General features: G+C 42.0%; 3 protein-coding genes across 7 annotated transcripts; 1 reads left to right on the forward strand and 2 right to left on the reverse strand.

The window, feature by feature from the left end:
- Positions 1 to 2,382: 2,382 nt before the first annotated feature.
- Positions 2,383 to 15,935, forward strand: spaca6 (sperm acrosome associated 6). Of its 4 annotated transcripts, XR_009528173.1 has the most exons (10): positions 2,383 to 2,654; positions 2,830 to 2,916; positions 3,217 to 3,288; positions 3,545 to 3,568; positions 4,142 to 4,219; positions 4,834 to 4,937; positions 5,289 to 5,445; positions 5,866 to 6,046; positions 7,200 to 8,393; positions 8,442 to 9,855. XR_009528173.1 is itself a non-coding variant. In XM_060065873.1 (9 exons), the coding sequence occupies exons 1-9, from the start codon at positions 2,411 to 2,413 to the stop codon at positions 14,626 to 14,628; spliced, it is 972 nt and encodes a 323-aa protein (XP_059921856.1). In that variant the 5' UTR covers positions 2,383 to 2,410; the 3' UTR covers positions 14,629 to 15,935. The 4 variants fall into 4 exon arrangements, 3 of the variants coding, with proteins under 3 accessions (XP_059921856.1, XP_059921855.1, XP_059921857.1); XM_060065873.1 differs by lacking the exons at positions 7,200 to 8,393; positions 8,442 to 9,855 and adding an exon at positions 14,604 to 15,935; XM_060065872.1 differs by having other exon boundaries at positions 7,200 to 9,855.
- Positions 11,564 to 15,253, reverse strand: has1 (hyaluronan synthase 1). Its single transcript, XM_060065835.1, has 4 exons — positions 14,594 to 15,253; positions 13,731 to 13,956; positions 13,478 to 13,610; positions 11,564 to 13,029 (listed from the first exon to the last, which is right to left on the reverse strand). Exons 1-4 carry the CDS (start codon positions 15,251 to 15,253, stop codon positions 12,354 to 12,356), a joined length of 1,695 nt encoding a protein of 564 aa, XP_059921818.1. The 3' UTR covers positions 11,564 to 12,353.
- Positions 15,936 to 17,957: 2,022 nt separating the features above from the next.
- LOC132468177 (trypsin-3-like) lies at positions 17,958 to 19,779 on the reverse strand. 2 transcript variants are annotated; one of them, XM_060065881.1, is made up of 5 exons: positions 19,633 to 19,779; positions 19,281 to 19,434; positions 18,855 to 19,117; positions 18,369 to 18,505; positions 17,958 to 18,248 (listed from the first exon to the last, which is right to left on the reverse strand). In XM_060065881.1, the coding sequence occupies exons 1-5, from the start codon at positions 19,685 to 19,687 to the stop codon at positions 18,099 to 18,101; spliced, it is 759 nt and encodes a 252-aa protein (XP_059921864.1). In that variant the 5' UTR covers positions 19,688 to 19,779; the 3' UTR covers positions 17,958 to 18,098. The 2 variants fall into 2 exon arrangements, with proteins under 2 accessions (XP_059921864.1, XP_059921865.1); XM_060065882.1 differs by having other exon boundaries at positions 19,648 to 19,774.
- Between the last annotated feature and the right edge of the window lie 5,000 nt (positions 19,780 to 24,779).

Below are 24,779 nucleotides of genomic sequence, written 5' to 3' on the forward strand. Positions count from 1 at the left end.
GGGAACAGAGCTGCATTCAGTTTCAACGCTGAAGGAAGGAAGAAAGAGATGGTGTGGTGGAGTGGAGTGGAGTGTGGTCTTGAGCGTCCTGTTCAGCCTTTTTTAATCTAGTTGATCTTAGACTATGATGAAGTCTCGTATTGTATCCTAAAATGTCCTATAATATAGGATCAACCATAACATATACTATGAGATATGCTATGAGACTAATAGCATATCTTATAGTAAATCTTATGGTTTATCCTATAGTATATATCTTATTCTGTACATTATAGCATATCTTATAGTATATATTCCATCTTATACTGTATATAATAGAATATCTTTAAGTATATCTTAAAGATAACCCACATCTTATAGTATAGCTTATAGCTTATCTTATTGCATATATCACGTCTTATAGTATATCTTATAGTATAATATACAATATATATATATATATATATATATATATAATGTATATACTATCTCATAGCATATCTTATAGCACGTCGCATGGGGGTTTGGGTCTGCAGGGAGAGCGTTGGGGACCCAGACACAGTGCAGGGCTGATCCAGGGCAGCACCCACCCTCAGACCTGTTCTGATCGCCCGGCGATGTCTGGGAACCCCGGTGAAAGCAAGCTGTTCAGAGGTCAGCCAGCCTGTCACTCAGGGGACCGGCCTGGCGGTGTGGCTTCCTGATATAAAGTCCTCAATGAGGACCTGTAGGAAGACCGCCCAGGGTTGTGGCCCCGTCAATTCCGTCATCTCTTCAATCCAATGGATTCACATTTTGTACCTGTCTAGCTGCCTGCCTGCATTGAAAGTGTTTTTTATAGTTTTATATAGCAATGTATGTTACGCATCAGTTATTATGATACTATTAAGAAGACAACCACTGTTAAACCTCATCTTTTGCCATTCAATTATCGTATCTCAAACGGGGGAGGATCAAAATACGACTCGAGCAGTGCATATTGAAAATGTGTCTAAAAAATAGACTCCTCTTTGAGACTGTGATGTGTAACCTTGCCGGAGGAATAAAGGACATTGAATAAAGTGGACACACTTTTGTAAAGACCAGGCATGTTGTTTATGTCGGGTTGACACTGTTAGCCTTGCATCACACCATGCATGCTCAAATGCGGCCGCATAAAGGGGCCGATCACTGGGACCTCCTTCACTGGCTGGGGGCTGGTAGGACCGTGGCAGCGCTGAGACTGCGGCCTCGTATTGATCGTCTTGTCTGTGCGGACACAGATGACTGCATTAGTATCCAGCTCACCCCGACACTGGAAATATATTAAGTTCATGTATTAGGCACCCTGTCCGGTTACCATGGAGACCAACAGACTGGGGACTGGGGGGATGGGGGTGAGGGGGGGAGGACAGACCAGTCGACTGGTTCTGCAGTCCCACCACTTTTCTCTCTCTCTCATTTGTCTATGTCGCTCTCTGTCTTGCTCTCTCGTCTATCTCTCTCTGTTCATCTCTCTCTCTCGCTCTCTCTCTCTCGCTCTCTCTGTCTGTCTGTCTCCCTCTCCCTCCCCCTTCCTCCCCCTTCCCTCTCTCTCTCTCTCTCTCTCTGTCATTCCCATGTCTTCTTCTTGGCTGCCTGGTTACTTCTGTGTCCTACTCCTCTTCTATTCCCCTCCTGGTTCTGTTTGCATTTTATTGCCCGAAACATTTGATCCCACTCTCCCTTTTATATCCTTTCATATTTTTTATCATCATACATATGATAAAATTAATAATATTAATGATAATTAATAATAATAATAATTATGATCGTTATTATTATTTATTGAGGCTTTGCACACCAATATTCCTGATCCCATTGATTGCAGCATCCCTCCCCCTTTTCTCTTGCTCTCCATGTCATTCTCGTCTCCCGCCCTTCTCCCCCCTAGAGGAGAGAAGAGGCTGGCTTCAGCCTCTACATCGCTCAGACTTCCCACTTGATCCCTACACACCAGCATTTAACTCTCTCCTCTACGGCTTTGACTCCCCCCCAACCTTCCCCCCCCATCCCAGCCCTCTATTCCCCCCCACCCCATCCCACCCTTCCCCCCCCCCCCCCCCCCCCCCCCTCTCTGAGCGCTGCAGTAAAACTGGTGCAGGGAGGCTCAGGAAACAGGGAGACAATGGGAGCGAATGGGGGGGGGGGGGGGGGGGGGAGCCTTGTGGCCGTCATAAGTGCTACAATCCATTCAAAATTCTAGTGTTGTGATGCACAGATGTTGTCCCATCACAATCACAAATCTGATCTATCAAGCTAGGAATGTTCCACTACATTCGGAATATCGGTGACATCATTCATCTGTGACATCACATATACGTGACTGCCCGCTTGCCATCCGTACGGGTCAGTGGGTGCGAATGAAACCCCAGTCGAGCCCCCGTTTTCACACGTCGCTCAAGTGTCTGCGATGCGGCCGGGCCTGGTTCACGTGTGTGCGATGTGGGTCCGTGTCCTGGTGGTCCTGCACGTCGGCCTACTGGGGGCCCCCGCGCTGGGCTGCTACCAGTGCCTGGTGGATGTGAGCACCAGCCTGCGGCTCTGCTGGGGCCACTGGCTCACTCAGCACAAAATCAGGAACTTGGACTCCTGCTTTAGGACCCTCGATCGTGTGTTCAATTACAACCAGAAGGTCATCGAGGCTGGCAGAGTGGGTGAGGACGGAAATTAGTGGGTTTTAAAACTTTTCTTCAATACTGTTTTATGCCTTGTGTCTTACCATGACTCACTGTGATTATGTGTGTGCCTATGTGTGTGTACATGCACTTTGTGTACAGCCACATGCTAGAGTTAGCACGGTGTGTGTGTGTGTGTGTGTGTCTCACGTAGGGGAAGGCTACAGCGCACAGCTGAAGACTATTCTGGAAGAACAGATCCTGCCCATGGTGGAGGAATTTGACCGCAAGCTGAATGATGGTTGGTCTCTCCCTGCAGTCAAACAAGGCAAACAGTCCAGGAATTAAAACATCCCATACACATAAAGTCATAAACACACGGATAGAAACCCACCAACAGAAGCACACTTAACAGGCTCTGTTTCTGCTAATCCCACCCACACACACAAGCGCCCTTTTACTTTGCAAGATCATCTATCTTCCCTCTCTCTCTCTCTCTCTCTCTCTCTCTCTCTCTCTCTCTCTCTCTCTCTCTCTCTCTCTCTCTCTCTCTCTCTCTCTCTCTCCCTCTCTTGCTAAATCTCTTGCTATCTCTCTCCAGACACTGTGTATGAGGAACGGTTGCAGAGAGCAGCAGACAGGTTTATTGCGGATGCCTCCAAACTGCCGAGGGGTGAGCTTCCCCCCCATCCCCCTTCCTCTTCGATGACGTAATGCATAAACCACAGATGTTAACTAGTTAGCCGCTTCATACTGTTGGCTCTGCACTGCTACAGTGAATGAACACCTGATCACATTACGACCACTACTGATGTTAACTCACAGGAGCGGAACATCCCTCTCATCTTCGTCGTCTAATCCAACATGAAATATTTAATACCCTGATGCCCTGACACTTCAGCTAATGTCTTGTTTTCTCTGTTTTGCAGTGTCTGGATGCTTCCCCCCATGTGGTTCGTAGATGTTTTGTTCCTAACAGAGTTATGATGTTATTTTCACATTGCTGGCATGTTACCATATGACATATACATACATATTAATATAACATGTTAAATATATACATATATGTAGGCAAGGCAAGGCAAGGCAACTTTATTTATATAGCACTTTTCATACAGAAGGCAGACTCAAAGTGCTTCACATATAAACATTGTCATGCAATAAATTAAAATAATAGATAAGTAAAAGAAATGTAGGACATGTTATCTGTCATTCCTCCTGGTTCAGTATTGACCCGTGTAGCACACAGTGGATCCATTTTGGTCCTGATGATTTAAACATGAGTTAGAAAGACTCTGAGGCTCTGGTCTGCAACAACCATCCATCCCAGGAACAGGACGTCCTGCCTCCTGAAACACCTCACTTGTGTTTTGCGACAGTGAGCACCGGAGAGTAAATAGAATAAATAAATTCAAGGATACATTCTGCTCTAGATTCCTTTGGAAAAAAATAATAGATACTGGTCATTGTAATATGCCATTCAAGACCCATTCATTCATGGAGATTTGAATTCATTTGACTAATAGGTTTTCAAGCATCGGGTGCGGTTTACAACTGTGTCACCTGTCAGTACGATTCGTGTGACCTCCCCCTGGACTGTCCAGGTGAGCAGGGGGTGATGGCAACTGTAGCAGAAGCAAGTCTCGCACATACTCATCTACAGCGGTGTTGTACAATAACATGTTCACAAACGCGAGACAAGAATCATCTGTGCTTTGTTATAGCAGCAAGTTAGGATTTCTAAATGACTCCAAGGATAAGGGGTGTTGCTGTACATCATACACTGAGCTTCCAAGGATAGCTACTGCTCTTTTAATCCTTGCCTGCTGTGTGTAGGCGTAAGGTGACAGTTCACTCCCACACTCTGTGCCCTGTATGCCCCATAAACACAGTTTAACTCAGAAAGCACAACACAGTCTACAGATCCACAATTTAACTCAGGAGCTTAAAACAACTTTAGAGCTCAACACGGTTTCACTCTAAGGCTCAAAATTGTTTAACTCTGGAACTCGACAGAACTGTAGAGAGCCAAGCACATTAACTGCAGAGCTCAACACAGTTCACTCCACTCCTAAGAGACTGAGCTTAATTTGTATTAAGTGTTTGTGTGTGTGTGTGTGTGTGTGTGTGTGTGTGTGTGTGTGTGTGTGTGTGTGTGTGTGTGTGTGTGTGTGTGTGTGTGTGTGTGTGCGTGTGTGTGTGTGTGTTTAATTTCAAGTGGAAACGCTGAACGTCATGGAGTTCAGTGGCACGCGTATGTTGTGCAATGTGCCGTTTCCATTGCCTGACAACACTGAGGCGATCTGGAGGTATGCATCACAGGTAAGCCTGGAACACCTGACCCTAACCTTGACCTCAACCCCAACCTTGACTATAACCTTGAACCTAACACTGACCTCGACCTCAACCCTTACCGTAACCCTAACCCTGACCCTAACCCTAACCCTGATCCTAACCCATACCCTAACACTAACGCTAACACTAACCCTGACCCTAACACTAACACTAAACCTGACCCTAATATTAACCCTAACCCAGACCCTATTACTAATATTACCCTAACCCTGACCCTAACCGTAACCTTGCCCCTGACACGTTTACACCACTCTAACACTACCGGGAATATAGACGCATTGTAGCAACTCAAGGCCTGCTCTGCCCCCTACTGTGCAGGTGGAGACCCGGAAGGTGGATCAGTTTGAGGAGGTGACGGCGGGCGAGGACAGGCTCTACTCCATCCCCATGGCCCGGCAGTGGCACCAGGGCACGTACCAGTGTGAGCTGTACGCCGCGCAGCGCTCCGTGGTCAGGCTCTACTACTACCTGACAGGTCAGCACCATCAGCGCTGAACACACACCAGAGGGTCGGCCCAAAGCCACCACACACGCAAGCACGCACGCACGCACGCACGCACGCACGCACGCACGCACGCACGCACGCACGCACACACACACACACATACACATAAAGTCATAAACACACGGATACAAACCCACCAACAGAAGCACACTTAACAGGCTCTGTTTCTGCTAATCCCACCCACACACACAAGCGCCCTTTTACTTTGCAAGATCATCTATCTTGTCCTTCAGTTGTTCCCAACACTTTTCACCTTATCTCTCTCTCTCTCTCTCTCTCTCTCTCTCTCTCTCTCTCTCTCTCTCTCTCTCTCTCTCTCTCTCTCTCTCTCTCTCTCTCTATCTCTCTCTCTCCCTCTCTCTCTCTCTCACACCCCCGTCCCCCCTCCAGTGACCCCCCAGCTTGAGGTGGGCCACACAGAGCTGCAGGAGATCTTTGACCTGTCGGTGCTCCCAGGAGGGCGGATGACCCCGGGGCCTGATGGTTCACCCCACTCCCTCCTCCTGCCACCTCCTGCCCTCCTCACCACCTGTCTGGCAGCCATTCTGCTCCTGCTGTTCCTGACCCTGGGGTAACACTACCTTATCCCTAATGCTACTGCTTCTATGTCCCTGACGCCATAGCTACTATATCCCAAATGCTACAGCTGCTATATAACTAACACTGAAGCTGCTTTATCCTAGGTAACACTACAGCAACTATATCCTAGGTAACGCTACAGCAACTATATCCTAGGTAACGCTACAGCAACTATATCCTAGGTAACGCTACAGCAACTATATCCTAGGTAACGCTACAGCAACTATATCCTAGGTAACGCTACAGCAACTATATCCTAGGTAACGCTACAGCTACTATATCCTAGGTAACACTACAGCAACTATATCCTAGGTGACGCTACAGCAACTATATCCTAGGTAACGCTACAGCAACTATATCCTAGGTAACGCTACAGCAACTATATCCTAGGTAACGCTACAGCAACTATATCCTAGGTAACGCTACAGCTACTATATCCTAGGTGACGCTACAGCAACTATATCCTAGGTGACGCTACAGCAACTATATCCTAGGTAACGCTACAGCAACTATATCCTAGGTAACGCTACAGCAACTATATCCTAGGTAACACTACAGCTACTATATCCCTAATGCTACTCCTACTATATCCTAGGTAACCCTACAGCTACTATATCCCTAATGCTACTGCTAGGTAACGCTACAGCTGCTATATCCCTAATGCTACATCTACTATATCCTAGGTAACGCTGCAGCTACTATATCCCTAATGCTACTGCTAGGTAACGCTACAGCTACTATATCCCTAATGCTACTGCTACTATATCCTAGGTAACGCTGCAGCTACTATATCCCCAATGCTACAACTACTATATCCCTAATGCCACAACTACTATATCATAGGTTACGGTAGGTACTAACCTAAGGTACTATAGCTTGGGTATCGCTGTACAATAGCCTTGGTAACACTACAGCTACTACAGCTCTGCAAATCCGGAAATGCAAGACTTTGTCTGCCTTTTGAAATGAGTTCAAAAGCTATTATCGATGTGTAAAATATGTTGCAATCTCAACTATATCCTCTCATCTCGAATGAATTTAACACATGACGACTACTTTTTAAATATTCTTAAAATAAATAGAGAAAGGATGCATGGGATTATGAAACTGTACATATCCCTCTGCACTCTTTGTGGTTAACGCAGGCTTTTGTACTGGTGCACAGCTCCATTAAGCATGCATGAGGGAGACGAAGCCTGAGGAAACAGAAGTCCAAGATGCCATGGCAGAGAGTTTTATGTGTGCAATAAATCTGTTATGCCCTCTGTGACGTCATCCATTTCAAACAGCCTGTAATTGTCGCTTTCTGCCACTAGATGGCATAGCGAACAAAGTTCCTCTCAACCATTCAGTGTTGTACTTTCTGTCAGTCCCATCCAAGGGTATTCACTCATTCAACAATATGATGACAAATCGATCACAATGTAGGCCCTCTCTGTTGTTTCTAATGTTTGTGTTAGTGACCTCACTAGCCAATGCACCCTTGGGCTATACAAACTCTAGTCTCTCACTTTGACCACTTGCAATAGAATAGATCTAGATCTAAATATTTTACAAAATCTTTAGCCTACCAAATATGTAGGCTATTGTAATGTGTGCACTCAGATTGTGTGCACCTAGACACATATTTCTACATTATTGTTCAGTGTGTTTAAATGTAAACGTTACTTTATTACTCAATGCAATCAATGGTTGTAAATAGATTTATTTCTGATATTGTGTCAACGGATATTATCTTTCTAAAAATAACGTCCAGCCTGAATGTAAGAAAGCGGTAATAAAAGGGCGAACTCATGTACATGCTCTCCATGATCCCCTGGATCTGTGAGGGAATGTATTGAACGTACATTCTCAGTTGTTGCCCACAGTGAACTCTATACACTCTAACCTAGAAGGAGTAATGCCATCTGCACCGGGTGATAAAGACTTGTGGGTGAAAGGGTGTTGCATGTCTTATAAAGCCCTCGTACATCATCTAAATATAAACTGGCATGAGTCACCACATTTAAAAGCTTGAAAACGTTTTTCTCTCTCAGTGGTTTGTTTGGTTGCCTTGGAAACAGATGATGCAGGAGAGGAAGCCCGAACCAGAAGCGACATTTGTGAGCCGAACTGCGTGTGTTGGTAGGCGGGAGCCATGCCAGGCTACAGCAGAGACACAGTGATTCATAATAAATACTCCAGCTTCCCCAGGGTTATAGTGCACACCTTTTTTCAAGTAAAGGAATACCGTTTTTAGTGTGAAAAGGTTTTAGTTAGTTTGTTGGTTAATCAGGAGGTTGGTTGGTTAGTCAGTTAGTCAGTTAGTTACTGTAGTTTAATTGTTGGTTAACCAGTACGTTGGTTGATTAGTCAGTTAGTTAATTCGTTTGTTGGTTAACCAGTAGGTTCATTGGTTTGTCAGTTAGTTAGTTCGTTTTGGGTTTTCCAGTAGGTTTGTTGGTTAGTCAGTTAGATAGTTTGATTGTTGGTTAATCAGTAGGTTGGTTGGTTAGTCAGTAGGTAAATGGGCTAGTCAGTTAATCAATCAGTTAGTTAGTGTGTGAGTTTGATGGTGAGACGGTTAGTTACTTTGTTTGGAAGGAATCATGTTCAACAGTGATCCATGTTTAAGACCATCTCAGCCGACTTCATAGTTTCATCAAACACTTCAGGTGACGAAGTGTCATCACACACACAAGCAGAACCACAGATAAATAAACCTCATCTTGATGGGACAGCCATGCTGTGAGCCTTCTCCCTGACCGGCAACACAGGTTAAACAGCTATTGTCACACAGAGCGTTCACCATATCACATAACAGTGATAATATATATGTAGATATATATATGCATATATATATATACCTATCTATATATATATAATCTATATATATATGCAAATTTATATGTGTGTGTATGTAAAACCGCTTTGGTCATACATAGCATTCACCATATCACAGAGATCTAGTCCAAACCAGACCACAGTGATCCTTTCCATTGTATTTGTATTTGATTGTTATTGGACAGTGTGCCTAAAACAACTCCATTAGTGTAATCCCCCCCCAAAAAAAAACCTATAAAAACTAATAATGAAATACACCACATCAATTTCCATATCTTTGGTCTTTGATATTTTGGTTCCTGGTCTTGTTTTTGTTTGCTTGTGTCTAAGTGACCAGAGTGAGACGTTTGAATATTGAATGAGATTGTGTCTCAAAGGGAGATGAAGATAAAGATTAGAAGATAGAGCAGGCTGGTTGGCTGATTCGTGTCATCATTACATGGCACTATTTGAATCTAAAATGTGATAAAGTAGGAGTTCCTGGGATTTTATCTTAGTCATATCTTATCCAGTAAAATGCTAATTATTTGTAAATTAGAGACAGCTGTGACTGAAGAAATGCAATCATTACTCCTGCGGCGGTCTACTTTCCATATTCAACATTCTCCAGGGTTGCTCTTACTTTCAACAAAAGTTAAAGGAGACATTGAATATGGAATATCCTCTCTAGGATCTGGCCGTGAATAACCAGCCGAGGGCAAAGCATAGGAGGTGCAACATGTGTGCCCTGAAGGCTGATCCAAGGGTGTGTGGAAATGGAACCAGACAGGGTGGGGAGCGCAGGATAATCTGAACCAGATGTAGAGTAGGGGAAGTGATTCTTGGCTTTGTCACTCTAGTTACCAAACTAACATTTGTTCCATCACGTCACAAACGTTTCACTATTCATTCAAACAAACTTTCCAGAAAAAGCAAAAAGAAAAGGGTTGGCGCAAAGGACGATTTCCATTTCTTATCAATGAGACGTGACCAGGTGGAAAACAAAACAGTTGAAAGTAGCTGCATGGTGGAAAGTGTCTCGTATACTTTTATCTTGCAGGTGATATGCATAGCTAAATTATTATCTATGGGGATCTATAGATAGTTAGGGTTATCCATCCTTTTAATATCTATAACGATTGATAGTTATGTATCAAATATACACATAAGATAAAAGCATGTTATCAGTCTGACAAATCGGGTGAGTAACGTTGATGCTGCTCTTTACACTAACCAGACATGTGAGATAGTCTGCTTACGTACCGCAGAGTAGGTCAGACCGGATTGAGAAAGATCTTACTCATTCCCAATGTTCGTTTCAGTCATTCCTGAGGTCAGTCTTTTCCCGGGTGGCTCCGGGACCCCATGTTGTTGGGAAACCGGGGATGGGATGGGTTTGACTGAAGACAATGGGCTGTTTTCCTCTTTTGCTATTCTTTTGCTGTTCATGTTGTACTACTCAGTAGATCACATAATGTTATCATATTTTTTTATTAATATTAATTATAATTAAATTGATTTTTTTTTATATAGCCCTTAATCACAGGTACAGTCTCAAAGGGCATTCCAGGGATAATCAGGAGTACAATCGGTGCCATAATTAACATACATACATCTACCTTCAACATGTTTAGAGTTCTGTTAGAGTTGGTTGAACTATCATCATTAAGTTCTCACCAAAACACAAATAGAATCTGAATCAAAATAATAAGTAATATAAATATATAATAAATAAATACGTTTTTAACACATAATCTAACGTAACAGGCCCTTTATGTTTCATATTTCAATCAACGAATGCATTCTTTGTGAGAAATGAATAGGAAGAATATATTTATTTGGCATATTTCATAACAATAGACAAAATAGATAGAAAAAGGTATATTTTTCTATGCTTATAATTGCTTGATAATCTAAATGAACCTCCAAGAAAATTCCATACATAATTGGAACTGTAGATTAGTAGAATCTGGAAACCCCTTTAAAAATATCCCTACATATTTCCAATGTTTCTAAAAAGTTGGTAGTCAAACATCTCTCTGGAAACCATATGCTGTTTTCTCACATTGAAATAAAACAATGTTGGCTAATCATTCTCAAACAACCACTTTTCTGTCCACCGAGTTCCCTGAAAACAAAACACAGTGACATCAAGAAGTTGTCAACAAGTTCAAAGATTTCCTTAATTTGTATTTTTGGAGTTGTAGTTATGAATTCTTAACTAATTATCCCTCTGCTCGTTAGGTTCCATCATTACACCATTAACGAAGAACACATCTGATAGACCACTAAAGGCTTCATCAGTACACTCATAAGTAATTAACATTTTTTATTCCTCAGTACTTCTCCCTCTGAGGATCTCTTGCTGAGGTTATAACATCCAGACCCTCCCAGCAGATAAAAAAAAAAAAACACCTCCAAGCAGATAAAGCACAGGACCCACCCACCATTACTGTATTTACTTGCTTACAATCAAAAGTACAAATCACACTATCAAGATGCCATCTTAGATTATTCAGATTATTATCAATCTTTAAGATATAATTTAACTGCTCTTTTTCATCTCAATGTCAGATGTGCTGCACCCATCCCAATGCGTGTCCAGGCGTGTCAAGGTTGTTTTATATGACCATTGGGTTTGGGTGATCCTTTAAGCAGAGCACGTATATGGACATGAACATGGATCGCTCTGATTGGGCAAAAATGCATGAAAAATACAGGTCTGTTTATTTAAGAAAATGTATCGGTTTAATTTAAATATCTTTCTGTCCAGAACACATTCACATTGTAATACAATTTCAAGATAACATGATGTGTACTTCATAGAAAACAAATAAACATTTTGACAATTCATGTTTTTTCAGTAACTATACAGTTATTTAACATGCCTCTTCAGGGGTTAAAGTGTTCTTTATTAACTTGTTTTTGCGATACCTACAGGCTATTTCTCTATGTGCCTTTTGTAGTATCGTTAAAGTCATTTGACCTGCATGCCTTCAAGTGCATATCTATTGCTTTCCAAAGTGCCGTCGCTGTGCATAGGAATAGTTATACAGCAAGGTCCAATTCATCATTGTAGCATCCTTGAAAATCAATCCCAACTTTAACTAAATATCCTGAACACATCCTAACATCCCACTTCTTTCTAAATAACTCCCCTTCCAATAACATGAAACACAGTACAATAAATAAATAAATGCATCGAAACCCAGTGGATATGTCGTCTGTAATCCTGAGGTACATGGGCTAAAAAGCCCTAAATACAGTGTAATTCATTTGCCACCGCATCCCCTTGTCAGGCAGTAACCATTTAGTTACATGACATTCAACATCTAGCATTATATTCTACAGATGTCTTTCAGTAGAATTAATAACTATTTCAATACATTTTACTGGCGAACAAATGAATGAACATAAAGGAAATATATTAGGCATATTTGTTATTGTGATAATGATACGTTAAAAACATTCTCTGTTTTTTTCTTATCTTTAGTGGTTTAAACGTCTATCTTGTAAGACTTGCTGCGTCTCCTGCAAGCCCTGCGAAACCAAACCCAATAGAGAACCACCATGATGATCCAGTAGCATGTGTATGCTGCACAACCAAAGATAAGGAAGCCAGTTTCCATCTTCTTAGCGGGGGTCTGCCAGCTCATCTGGCTCTCCTTGTAGATGGTGTAAAACAGCCCACCTAACAAGATGGCCGCCCACACTGATAATGGGAGGAGGGGGATGTAGTTGCCCACCATCTTACGCCGGCCGGACGTTCCCCAGCTGCTTTTGTTCATAGTTAGAATGGCAAAGTACTTTGCGGGCAGCAGGCTGGTCATGTACAGGGCAGAGTAGAGAGACATGAAGACCATGGCCATGTCCCCACGAAGGATGCAGGCGTAGGACGCCTTCACCAGCCCAATCAGCTGGATACAGCAAAGGACCCAGAGGATGTCCCACAGGCTGCCTGTCCAGAACAGCTGGATGATGGTGGCGGTCACGAAGAAGGGGAAGACCCCGGAGACGATGGACTCGTAGGTCATCCAGAGGTGGTGCTTGTGCCACCACATGGCGTTAAAGAGCCACTCTCGGAAGTAGGACTTGGTCCAGCGAGTTTGTTGGTTGAGCCAGCGTAGGAACTGGGCTGGTGTTTCCGTGTAACACTTTGAGCGAGCCGTGTATCTGAAAGGAGTTAATGGATTGAACATGAGCTCTTTGGATATTTGTAAAAGGTTGAAGTAGTCGTTTTTATGTTTTGTTTTGCTTTACTATTACGCTATATTGTCTTCAGTGAAAATCAAATATATACAAAGAAATGCAATGTGCCGCTGCATGAAGCCTAGTTAGTAAAAAATACTTATTATTAGCATAGTTAAACACGCACTTAGAAGCATAGTTACACACTCACTTAGAATACTGTAGTCACACACTCACTTAGTAGCATAGTTACACAATCAATTAGAATACTGTAGTTACACACTCACTTAGTAGTTACACAATCAATTAGAATACTGTAGTTACACACTCACTTAGTAGCATAGTTACACACTCACTTAGTAGAATACTGTAGTTACACACTCACTTAGCAGCATAGTTACACACTGATTTAGTAGTATAGTTACACACTCACTTAGTAGCATAGCCCATGCTTAGCATGCGATTGGTCAAGTGTCTGTCATCCCCAAATGTGCAGTGAGTTCCAAGGAATGTCTGATTATACCAGGACTCCAGAAACTGTTGAAGGAGGTCATTCCGATACAGGCCTATAGAGAGAAAGGTTTCAGTAAAACATCAAACTTCAGAACACGTATTACGGCCTAGGGACAATATGTTTTCAGGGCTAGGTATTTTTTAACACGAAACATTTGATAGTGTTCGTTTACCCAGCGGCCCACTGATGCAAGACACACAGTCGAAGAAGGACTGGCAGGACCTCTCGATGTTGAAAGCCATCCAGTAGCGAAGACTGCTCATGAAGCTGATGTAGGAGTCTTTGAGGTTGAGGATCATCACATCCCCCCCCACGGCACCATACTTGTGGTTGCTCTCCAGAACCTTGCATAGCTCCACCGTAGCCAACGAGTCCAGCTTAGTGTCTGAGTCACAAACCTATTTAGAAGTCGACATCAAACAGTTTGGGTGTCACATGGTTTCCTGAATTTTACCTTGTAGTTTAACTGTAATCTATGTAATATTATAGTTAAAAATATGTGTAGAAAACATGATTAACATTGTTATAACATACAGTTATACCTGTCCTTTAAAACAGGCTAATTATTAACACACAGTTATACCTGTACTATATTACATGATTATATTATTGCAACAAATGTATGCCTGTACTAAATAACAAGATTGTATTATTGTAACAAAGTAGTACCTATGCTATATAACATGATTATTAATGTAATACAGTTGGATTTATAACTATATTATATGATTACATCATTGTCACACAGTTATACCTGTACTATAGAACAGAATTATATGAGAATATTTAACGCAGATTTTAGTATTGTAACAGAGTTACACCTTTATTTTATAATATGATAATATAATTGTAATAAATGTTTTATATGCATGATTATATTATAGCACAGATATACCTGTACTATGCAACATGACCATCTGATTCTTATGTTTGTAACACACCCGACTATGTTTAATAGTATCAAACCTGTATGTACCTGAATATGTAACACCTGATTCTATTCTTCTAATCATTAACAGCATTATTCCAACTCACCTGTATGTAGTCCACAGAGCCTCCCAGGGCCTTGAAGGCGGTGTACATGACCTCCCTCTTGCCGCCCCAGCGCTGCATAATGCACACACACCTCCTGCTGCTGATCAACTCCTCCACCTGCTTCCTCCCGGGGTCCTCGTAGCACACCTGGTCCCCCGCGCCCCCCGCCGCCGTGGGGTCCCGGCTGTGGTAGTTGTTCTCCCACACGAAGCAGCCGGGGTCCTGGTCGGAGAACACCTCCCGGAACATGTCCATCATGTAGCGGTCGTCCTCCGAGTTGCCGTCCACCACCATGATGACCCGCAGCAGCTCGGGGGGGTACTGGAGCGCCCGGATGGACTGGAGGCACTCCCGGAGGTAGGCGGGGTCCTCCTGGTAGGCGGACACGGTGAAGCCGATGGTCTTGGTGTAGCTGCAGGGCTGGGTGCGCGCCTTCATCCTCCGGTGCTCGATGAAGGCGAAGAGGCTCTGGACCAGGACGTGGAGGCCGAGCAGCAGGCCGTAGAAGCCGAAGGAGATGATGCCGTAGGGAGAGGTGACGAGCTGGAACCCCTGCACGTAGGCCCAGATCATCACCCCCAGCACGGCCAGGGCGAAGAGGAAGGTGAGGCAGGCCCGCACCAGGGAGCCCAGGCCTCGGAGCAACGGCTTCAGTTCCATGGTCTTCTTCACCTTGAGGACGAGGAGATGTTAGGCTGCTCTGAGACTCTGAGCCCCACCGCACGGGTCGGGGTTTATTACAGTTTTACTGTCTCTCAGTCACTTAATGTGTTATCGAACAACAGCTTTGGAACAGATTCCTGTCCTCCAGAATTATCCAAGAGATGTGTATAAATTCATAAATAAGCACTTCTGCTTTATTTATAAGAATAAAAATTATCAACTTCTCTAGAAGTTTAACAAAACTCAAGCAAGACGTTAAAACAGTAAGAAATACAGGGGGAAATGTTTAGATTAAATTCCTTTACCCTTTGTGTGGGAAAAAATAAAGAAACAAAATATTAACAATTGATTATTATGAATATTGGGCATACCTGGCTTCAGTCAGTGTTGCATCCACTCGGTGTTTCTGTCGGCTCATGTGTGTGAGGATGTCTTGGCTTTATAGTAGCTGGAATACTCTCATGTGGGGCCCATTTCGTTTTTTCTTTTTTCCAAGCAGGGGATCGTCAATTACGCGCGCGCCCATTGACTCAGTTGTGCGTCAGGACAAAAGGCGGTGGTTTTAGTGATTGTAGACAAATCCGTGTTTCCCAGCCATATGTGCTGTGTTTCTTTTAAACTGTTGTACTACTTGCCAAAATGAAGGGCTGTGAACAAATAAATCGTTTGTTGTGGTTTGGCTGCTTTCAAGGATTCCGTTATTTCAAGCAAAGAGAATTTCCTACTGGGACATAAACTGATTTCCTACCTTTGCCTACTTTTATAATATTCATAATAAAAAATAATAACAACAACATTAATGATAATAGCCTACAAAACATATGCAGGTATTGGGGAGACTAACATAATTTGACGCCTTTGGCGTCTTTTAGACTTTTTAGGCTCTTTTGCTGCGCGTTTATGTGCATAAATTCGGTAAACTCTGCCCTCACAGTAGCGCTCCGTCCATATCTGTGTTACAACATTTGTTCATGTACTTATCACACAATTAACTTATTTGGTGACCATTGACTTTATGTAGAAATTTCTTAAATTTTACGCTAAACTGCTTAATGTGTATGCATCTGAAGGTCAGGCAACGTCTTATTTGCTTGACCAATGAATTACAATTTATAATACACCTTAGGCCTAATACTTTCATTTCTTTGAAGGTTTGCTTCGTAAACCATCCGTGATTTATTTTAGGATTCCGTCAAATATCTAACACCTTATTCCTTTTTAGACTGGAAAAAGTGTAGTGGCTAGGTACTCATTCTCAACAGAACAACACAATTTGTATGAAACATGATTATGTTTCTTAAAAAATATTATGATGATTAAAATGACTTTATTGATGATTCGGCCGTAATTATTAGAAGTTCATATGCTACTTGTCTAATTGTTTATAGGCTAAGCCTAAGTGCTAATCAGTAAACCTCAACATTATGACAAATATGATAAGTAGCCTATAAAGCCTAGTAAAGCCTACGATTAATAATTTAGTAATCGGGATGTGTTTTTTGAACTCTTGTTAATAGCCCACTATTCACAAAACATACAATGCAATTATGTCTGATTTGTCATTGGTGTTATCCTATTCTGATTAATCATTAACAATTTGTTAATGCCTTGTAAATTAAAGTAATTATGATGCCATCCTGAAACTGTATCTATTGGTTTGAGCAGGCTTTTGTGTCATATAATCAAGTTGACTAATCACAAACAAATAGGCTCAGACTTATCCAAAGTTGCAGCGGAAAAATAAACGAGACTATTATATACTGTAGATTGTCGCCCTCTGCTGGTGGCTCTGGTTGTGCTGCCGAAAACTCGACTGTAGGATGTTATCATTTGAGTGACATTTCAAGCAAAATCCGCATGTCTTGCCTTTAAATGTCTCGTCTGAAATAATACTGTGTAGACCCATGTGCACTTAAAATGTCACCGCGGCACACATTGTATTTATTGACCCACCTTCCACCAAACAAATTAAGAACTCTACAGATAATTTGGATTAATATCACAGTTTTTATTTTGCATTAATGACGACAACGAAACGGGGGACTATTCGTGATTTCGCGCCGCACCCTTCAGCCACAAGACGAGCAGCCAGGGCTGATCAGCGTGCACCGCGTCAGGGACTCAAATAGAGGTCCCCGACTGACCGCTCGGCCTGCATCGTTCTGCATGGGTAGAATGATGTCATAGCCTGTGGTATATATAATAGATAAATAAGTGGAGACTGAAGGTCATGGATAACTACTATGTTCTAAGTACATTAGTACACGTGACCGGGTCAGGCTTTTGGACAGTCCGATATGTATTAGGCCTACTGCGGTATTCAGTAAACTAACGAAGTTGTTGCCAGTTTAGGGATCGCAGTCGCAGTCAACGGCATGGTCAAACTGTTCCTTACCGCGATAATTATGGTAAATAAAAACATCACTTGTTTTTATGCGATCATACACGTTTTGTTAAAATGATGCTTTACGTAGGATAAAAAACGAATCAAAGAAATTCTCCGACGCTATTGGTAAACCAGAGGAGGGAGCCATTCTTCACTTTTATCAACATGGATCACATTGTTTTTCCGCTCTGTGGCGGCTTACTGAGATGCGGTAATGAATTTAGCATTTTTGCTGTCAAATATTTACGGAAAAAGTAAAAAAGCATTTATGAATGAAATATTATGGAAAATAAATGTATTTGAAATAATCAACACTTTCTTTCAAAGTTGAACCTACATTTTAATTTAGATTCAGGAATAAAGTACAGTGATTTAATGAGAGCACCAAGCGGTTTGAATGCCCAGTTTTCTCCATGGACGTTGCCCATTCATGCGTCCACCACTGGGTCTTGCTGCTCAGCCCGACGCCATGGTCTCCTCAATCCAGGAGACGTAGTTGCAGACCTTGGTGTAAACTCCAGGCTTCTTCCTGAGAGCACAGCCATGCCCCCAAGACACCACGCCCTGGAGCTCTCCGTCACACACCATGGGACCCCCAGAGTCACCCTTGGGGAAAGGGGGGGGGGGGAATCGAAATACGTCCTTATAGGAGACTGAGCCACTTGTTTTCAGTAGTAAAATATCAACGTGATAATGCTGTGTGTCTATGTTTGGTTGATTTATTACCTGACAGGAGTCTTTGCCTCCTTCCAGGAAACCAGCACAGATCATGTTTTCTGTGATCTGAAAAGGATAGGCGTTGAAGCAGGCATCGTCACTCAGAAGAGGGGCTTCCAAGCACTGCAACTCGTGAGGATACCTTGCTGAACAGAAAAAATATGCTTTTATATTGAGAAAACAGAATATTGTGGTAATATGGTGATACATTGCAATGTATATTACCAGATTAAATTAGCAGACCCTTTGATTCAAAGTGACTCAGTGAATTTGACAGTTATTAAAGAGAAGATAGGGTTTAGGTAGCATGATCAAGGGTTCCAGACATTGGGGTTTGAGCCCAGAACATATCTTTGGGCTGGAAGGCATGCCCCCTTACCACACAGACAGACATTCCTCATTCAGATGTTATACTCAGATCTTTCTCACGCCCTGCCATCCTGTTAGACCCATGCATCAACACCACACAGAAACACATTGCAGGACATAACTCACAGCCCTCATTGCTGGGGCGAAGACTGCCCCACCCAGAGATGTGACACACCGTCCCATCAACGCCACAGGCCTTGGGGAGTGCGGCCGGGCGGACATAGCTGTTGAGGGTAGCCGGCTGGCTCAGCTTGATCAGCATGATATCGCTGTCCTGTGTGCGGGAGCTGTAGTCTGGGTGGCGGATGAACTGGGAAGACATGATGTACTGTTCCGTTCCTTCAGACTCCCAAATGTTGTGCTCTCCCAGGCGGATCTCCACATTCGACCTGAGTGGAGTTGAATAAACAACGTGTATTCACTTTGGAAACGTGAATACACGTTTCCAAAGGCCTTCAGTTAGTTAATTGCAGTTATTCACAAGTGATGGATAGCAAACTATGGTAGCATGCAAACGTATTAGTGTTTAATATGCAAGGAGAAACATCCCACTTTGGTTTGCAGTGCGCAGCCGACAGCACCCACTCGCTGGACAACAGCGTCCCGCCGCACGAGTTGTAGCCGGACCAGAGAGACACTTGATAGGGCACAGAGTTCCTTGGGCACTCATATCCTCCGACTATCTTGTCATCATACTCAGAGGCAACTGTGTATGAAAAGGTAACACTGAGGTACGAAAAATTGCATCGTATTCAAGATTTTTTGAAGTTTAGATTCAGTCATTAAGTAGAAGTTAAGGCAAATGAGAGAATGCAATCAATATCAAATCAATCCAAATAATACATCAAAATGATTAAACAAGACACCATTTCTGAACCAATATTTGATGTGTTTTAGTTCATACCAGTCGTTAGAATACCTGCCCCTCCGAACACCGCCATAAGAAGGAAAAGACGCATGTTTCCTGTCCGTCAGCCGAACTCCCGTTAGTACTACAATGCACTGTACTACTGTGTGTTAGGTCTGTATTTCTGATCCCCTTATCTACCCTCTCTCAAGGTCCTTTATCAAAAACATCTGTGGCCTTCCCCAGGACTCAATGTATTCAATGTAAACAAGATACAACGATCTATTTAGGTTTCTAGGCTGCATATGTTGTAAAGACAAACCCTTTCATAAATTATTTAGGTAGGTTAGGTTAGAGTCAACTTTATTGTCCCTGTTGGGAAATTTGTCTTGGGCACAGTGCATCATTGCTTTCATAGAAACATACTTCACAGAGGGTACAACAGAACAAAAACAAACAGACAAACCAACATTTTAACATCAAGCTTGATAGGCTGCAAGTTAAATTGCACTTTGCTGTATTGCATAGAAATGTGAACCATAGTGATAAAGTGTCCAAAACCATCTCCTGGATTTTGGTCTAATTTAGAATAAGATAGTTGGTGTCACACCACTTTATAAATAGGTCTAACTCAACCTGGGTTCCATATCTTTGTGTAGAAGGCTCAGGAGCACGGTATCATCCACAAATGTCATCATATAATTGTTAGGGGACACAGTCCCACAATCATTGGTGTACAATGTAAACAGTGTTAGTGATACAACAGAACCCTGTGGCACTCCTGTGTTGCAGTGTTTGCCTTCTGACAGTGTTCTGTTGACCTTCACTTACTGTTTTTCCATTAGTTAAAAATGAATAAAACCATCTGATCACGGTGCTGTTTACACACATGTCTTTAAGCACTTGCATTATTGGTCAAGTATTATTGTCCGGGAAACTCCCATACTTCCTTATTTTTTAGGTTCACACCTAGTTCACTTGTGTTTGAGATGTTGCCGAAGGATAAGTCGTGTGGTGAAAGATTCTAATAAACTTTAAAATAAAAGAACGGAAACGCCTGAATTTCACAACGGCAATCTTGCAACACAATTACCCTCATAGTTATAATAACCAACGATCTGTCAGGAAATATATATGCGTATAGAAATATACATGCAATATAGATATATATATTTCCTGAAGAAGCAAAGTGCTGAAATACATTGTTACAAAAGCTGGAAGCTAAACTGTAATACTGTCAAAGCTGGAAGACAGTAGTAGTGGTACTAGCTGTAGTAGTAGTAGTAGTAGTAGTACTGGACTGGTAGTAGTAGCTGAGGCAGTAGTAGTAGTAGCTGAAGTAGTAGTAGCAGTAGCCGCTGAAGTAGAAGTAGTTGTAGTCGCTGAAGTAATAGCAGTAGATGAGTGTGGTGCTAACTGCACAAATAATATTCCTTATGAATGGTATGGTATTGATTGATGTTTGCAGAGTTTGAGGGTATACACTATTTGAGAAATGTATACAGCCAGGTGTGTGTATGTATACATAACCTAGTTACCTGAGGTTGAAAAAAAATTATGATGCTCATATCCTTCCACTGAAATCCATCAGTTTCTTATTTGCTCTTTCATGATAAAATCAGAGAATTTGAATTGTATCGAGGTCTTGAGAAGGTTTAATAATTTTCAGCCAACACATTGTTTTTCAGGGACAATGTGTGTGTAGCTGAAAACTGTCATGCTGTGTCATGCACTCAGAAGTTCTGAGAGGCTTCCGACGTGAGCCAAGGTGTTTATCAGCACCAGACAGGCAAACATTTAAATAGAAGGTTAAGTTTAACCGAACCCTATGATTATGCACTTAGGGTTAAAATATAACGCATTCCCATTGCGCACAGGCAGGTCCTCAACTGCGTGTTAATGCATTACACATCCCTGGAAAACACTACACCAGAAAACATATCATGCATCACAAAATATGTGATGCTTCTTCTCTCTGTTTTATATCACGACACCAACAGATTAAATATTACATCGGCAACAGATTTGTTTCCTGTTCTCCATTTTACTTTCAGATTAATACGTTTGTTGTTCACATTTGGTACAGAGGAAACATATATCTGATAAGAGATACATATACATAAGAGATGCATAAGAGATACATGAGAGATACATGAGATAAATATGAGATACATAAGAGATACATAAGATATACATGAGAGACACATAAAATACATAAGAGATGCATAAGATATACATATGAGATACATAAGAGATACGTACGATACATAAGAAATGCATAAGAGATACATAAGAGATACATAAGATACATAAGAATTGCATAAGAGACACATTAGATACATTAGATAGATAAGAGATGCATAAGATACGTAAGAGATGCATAAGACATACATATGAGATACATAAGATACATAAGCGATACAAAATATAGAGATGAAATACATGTGAGATACATTAGAGATATGTAAGAGATACATAAAAGATACATAATATACATAAGAGATACATAAGATACATAAGAGATGCATAAGAGGTACATAAGATACATAAGCGATACTTAAGATACGTAAGAGATACACAAGAGCAACTTAAGGTAAATAAGAGATACAAAACACTTGACACAACTCAAATTAACGAAGGCAGAAGAGCCCCTGAATGTTGAACTGGGTTAGTGGAGGGCCGTTACGGCGATGATGATTGGGATCATCTCTTTTTGTTTGATTGATGGTTGGAAGATAACATATGATGCATTTATTAATCCCAAACATTGAAACAATATGGGTGCGGTAGCAAAGGTATTCAAAACTGATCAAATGTAAAATATGAATATGCAAATACTTATTAGTCTAACACGTATTTGACGTTTAATACATATAAAACGTCATGTTAGGGTTAGGGTTAACCCTAGCATATGTATGCTAAAGCTTCCAAAAGAGATTTAAAAAATAAACAACATATTTCAGGGCAGCTGGGAGTGAGATCCAGTGGTCATTTCTTCAAGACCACGAGACAACCAGATGTTGTCGGTCTATGACATCAATGTATAAAATAAACATCTTTGCTTATACTGACGCAGTCGAGGATTTTTCATCCACAGTACGCAGCGAAGACATCATAGATAACATACAATATCAATTCCTCGTTTATTTTACCAGCTGTGCCCCCTTTCCACCCGCTTCCTGTTCTCCACATCCATTTCCAGCACTTCTCAAAATATACAGGGGGATAGACAGAGAGGGCACACTGTGTCATTGTGTGTGTGTGTGTGTGTGTGTGTGTGTGTGTGTGTGTGTGTGTGTGTGTGTGTGTGTGTGTGTGTGTGTGTGTGTGTGTGTGTGTGTGTGTGTGTGTGTGTGTGTGTGTGTGTGTGTGTGTGTGTGTGTGTGTGTGTGTGTGTGCATGAGCATGTGCATCTGGTGTGTGTGTGTGAGTGTGTGTGTGTGTGTGTGAAGGTTTGTGTGTGTGCGCGTGCATACAATGGTGATGTGGTTGGAAGTAGGGACAAATATAAGGAAGTGGTTTGAGGTGAATGAGTGTATAGCATTTCCTTCGCGTGTGGTGTAATCCAGAGGAAACAAGAAAAGCCCCAGAGCACTGGGGCAGAAGGGGGAAGCAGTTGGCAACTGTCTTTACTCAAAAAATAAAATTCCTGACCCCTCCACACCCCATGACACCCCTCCACACCCCTCCTTACCCCTGCATCCCCTATGACACAGGAGCCCCACTTCCAGTCAGCACCACAACAAGATCAACAAACCTCAGAGGACATGAAACACACACATGTGGTTCCGCAGCGCGTCAGCTCTTTCTCTTATTGACAATGTTCATCATTAACACACTTCTTTTATTTTGGGAATTGAAGAAAGATGTTGTGAATGCAACAAAAAAGTTTGAGCTCATGGTTTTCTTTTCACTTAAGAGCTTTAAAAATGACGGAGTAAATTACTATGTCCCTGTATACCATGTCATTACTTTTTCACTGCCCTAGATTTAGGCATACATTTTACTCAAGTCTTTTGGGCCCTTGCCCCACCCCACCAACAAATGTATTGAATAATAAAATACACCCCCAACTCTTTCAATCAAGAGCTTCCAACAAAACCAGCCACCCCTAAAAAACTTAAATTCCCCTGAACCACACCAGTTGCTCAACACAACTAAATTGGTATTTGTGCTGCACACACATAATTACATGTTTGGTTGGCATATCAAGAACTATGCCAAACCTTGGTCTGTAAAGGCTTCCCTCAAACTATAGCCTTGGGATAACTATTAATATCCATTCCAGACACAAGCAACACACTTTGATTGAACGTTTTGGTGAAAACATTTTTTCAAAGACAACATTTTATAAAACTGGGAACACCAAGATCAAATTCTAACAAGAAAAATAGAGCAAAAGCAAACAGAATGCTAATTGTTTAGCTCGTCTTAAGACAGAACAAAGTCTGAAAGCCAGCTCAAACACACCACAGAAGGAGATGTTAGCTTCTTTTGTCATATGGTTCGATTCAAGTTTGCATAGCTGAGCTAAATCCATTCAACATTTTAATATTTCTGCACTCAGGAGGCAATGCAAGCAATCATACATCCTCCCACTCACATGGATAAGGGTGTTGTTGGATGAGAGGCTACAGATGTGCTACACACACATACTCTCTTCCCCCGTCCTCTCGTTTTTGTAAGTCACACACTCAAATGTACACACAATCATGCAAACACACACAAACATGCATGCATGTACACACGCACACACTCACAAACACACACCCACGCAAGCAATCACCCACACGCACAAACACGCATGAATGCACACACTTACACACACACACACACACACACACACTTACACACACACACACACACACACACACACACACACACACACACACACACACACACACACACACACACACACACACACACACACACACACACACACACACACACACACACACACACAATCATACAGACTTGCCTCCCCCTCACATCTGGCCTATTGGCAGGGTACAGGAGTCCCTGAGTGCATTGCATATTAGTTTTGGACCGACTTTAGGGAAGGGCAGATTCTAACAGTTTAGAGAGTGAGGACCTGATCAGGTTACGCTATTGTGTCTTGGTATGCAAGCACAAGATCCTATGGTCTGATTCTATGGTTATAAGAAATTACGAGTACATTCATTTTTGGGGAAAGTCCCAAATGG

This window comes from Gadus macrocephalus, chromosome 11 (assembly GCF_031168955.1).
Source record: "Gadus macrocephalus chromosome 11, ASM3116895v1".
Lineage (NCBI taxonomy): Eukaryota > Metazoa > Chordata > Actinopteri > Gadiformes > Gadidae > Gadus > Gadus macrocephalus.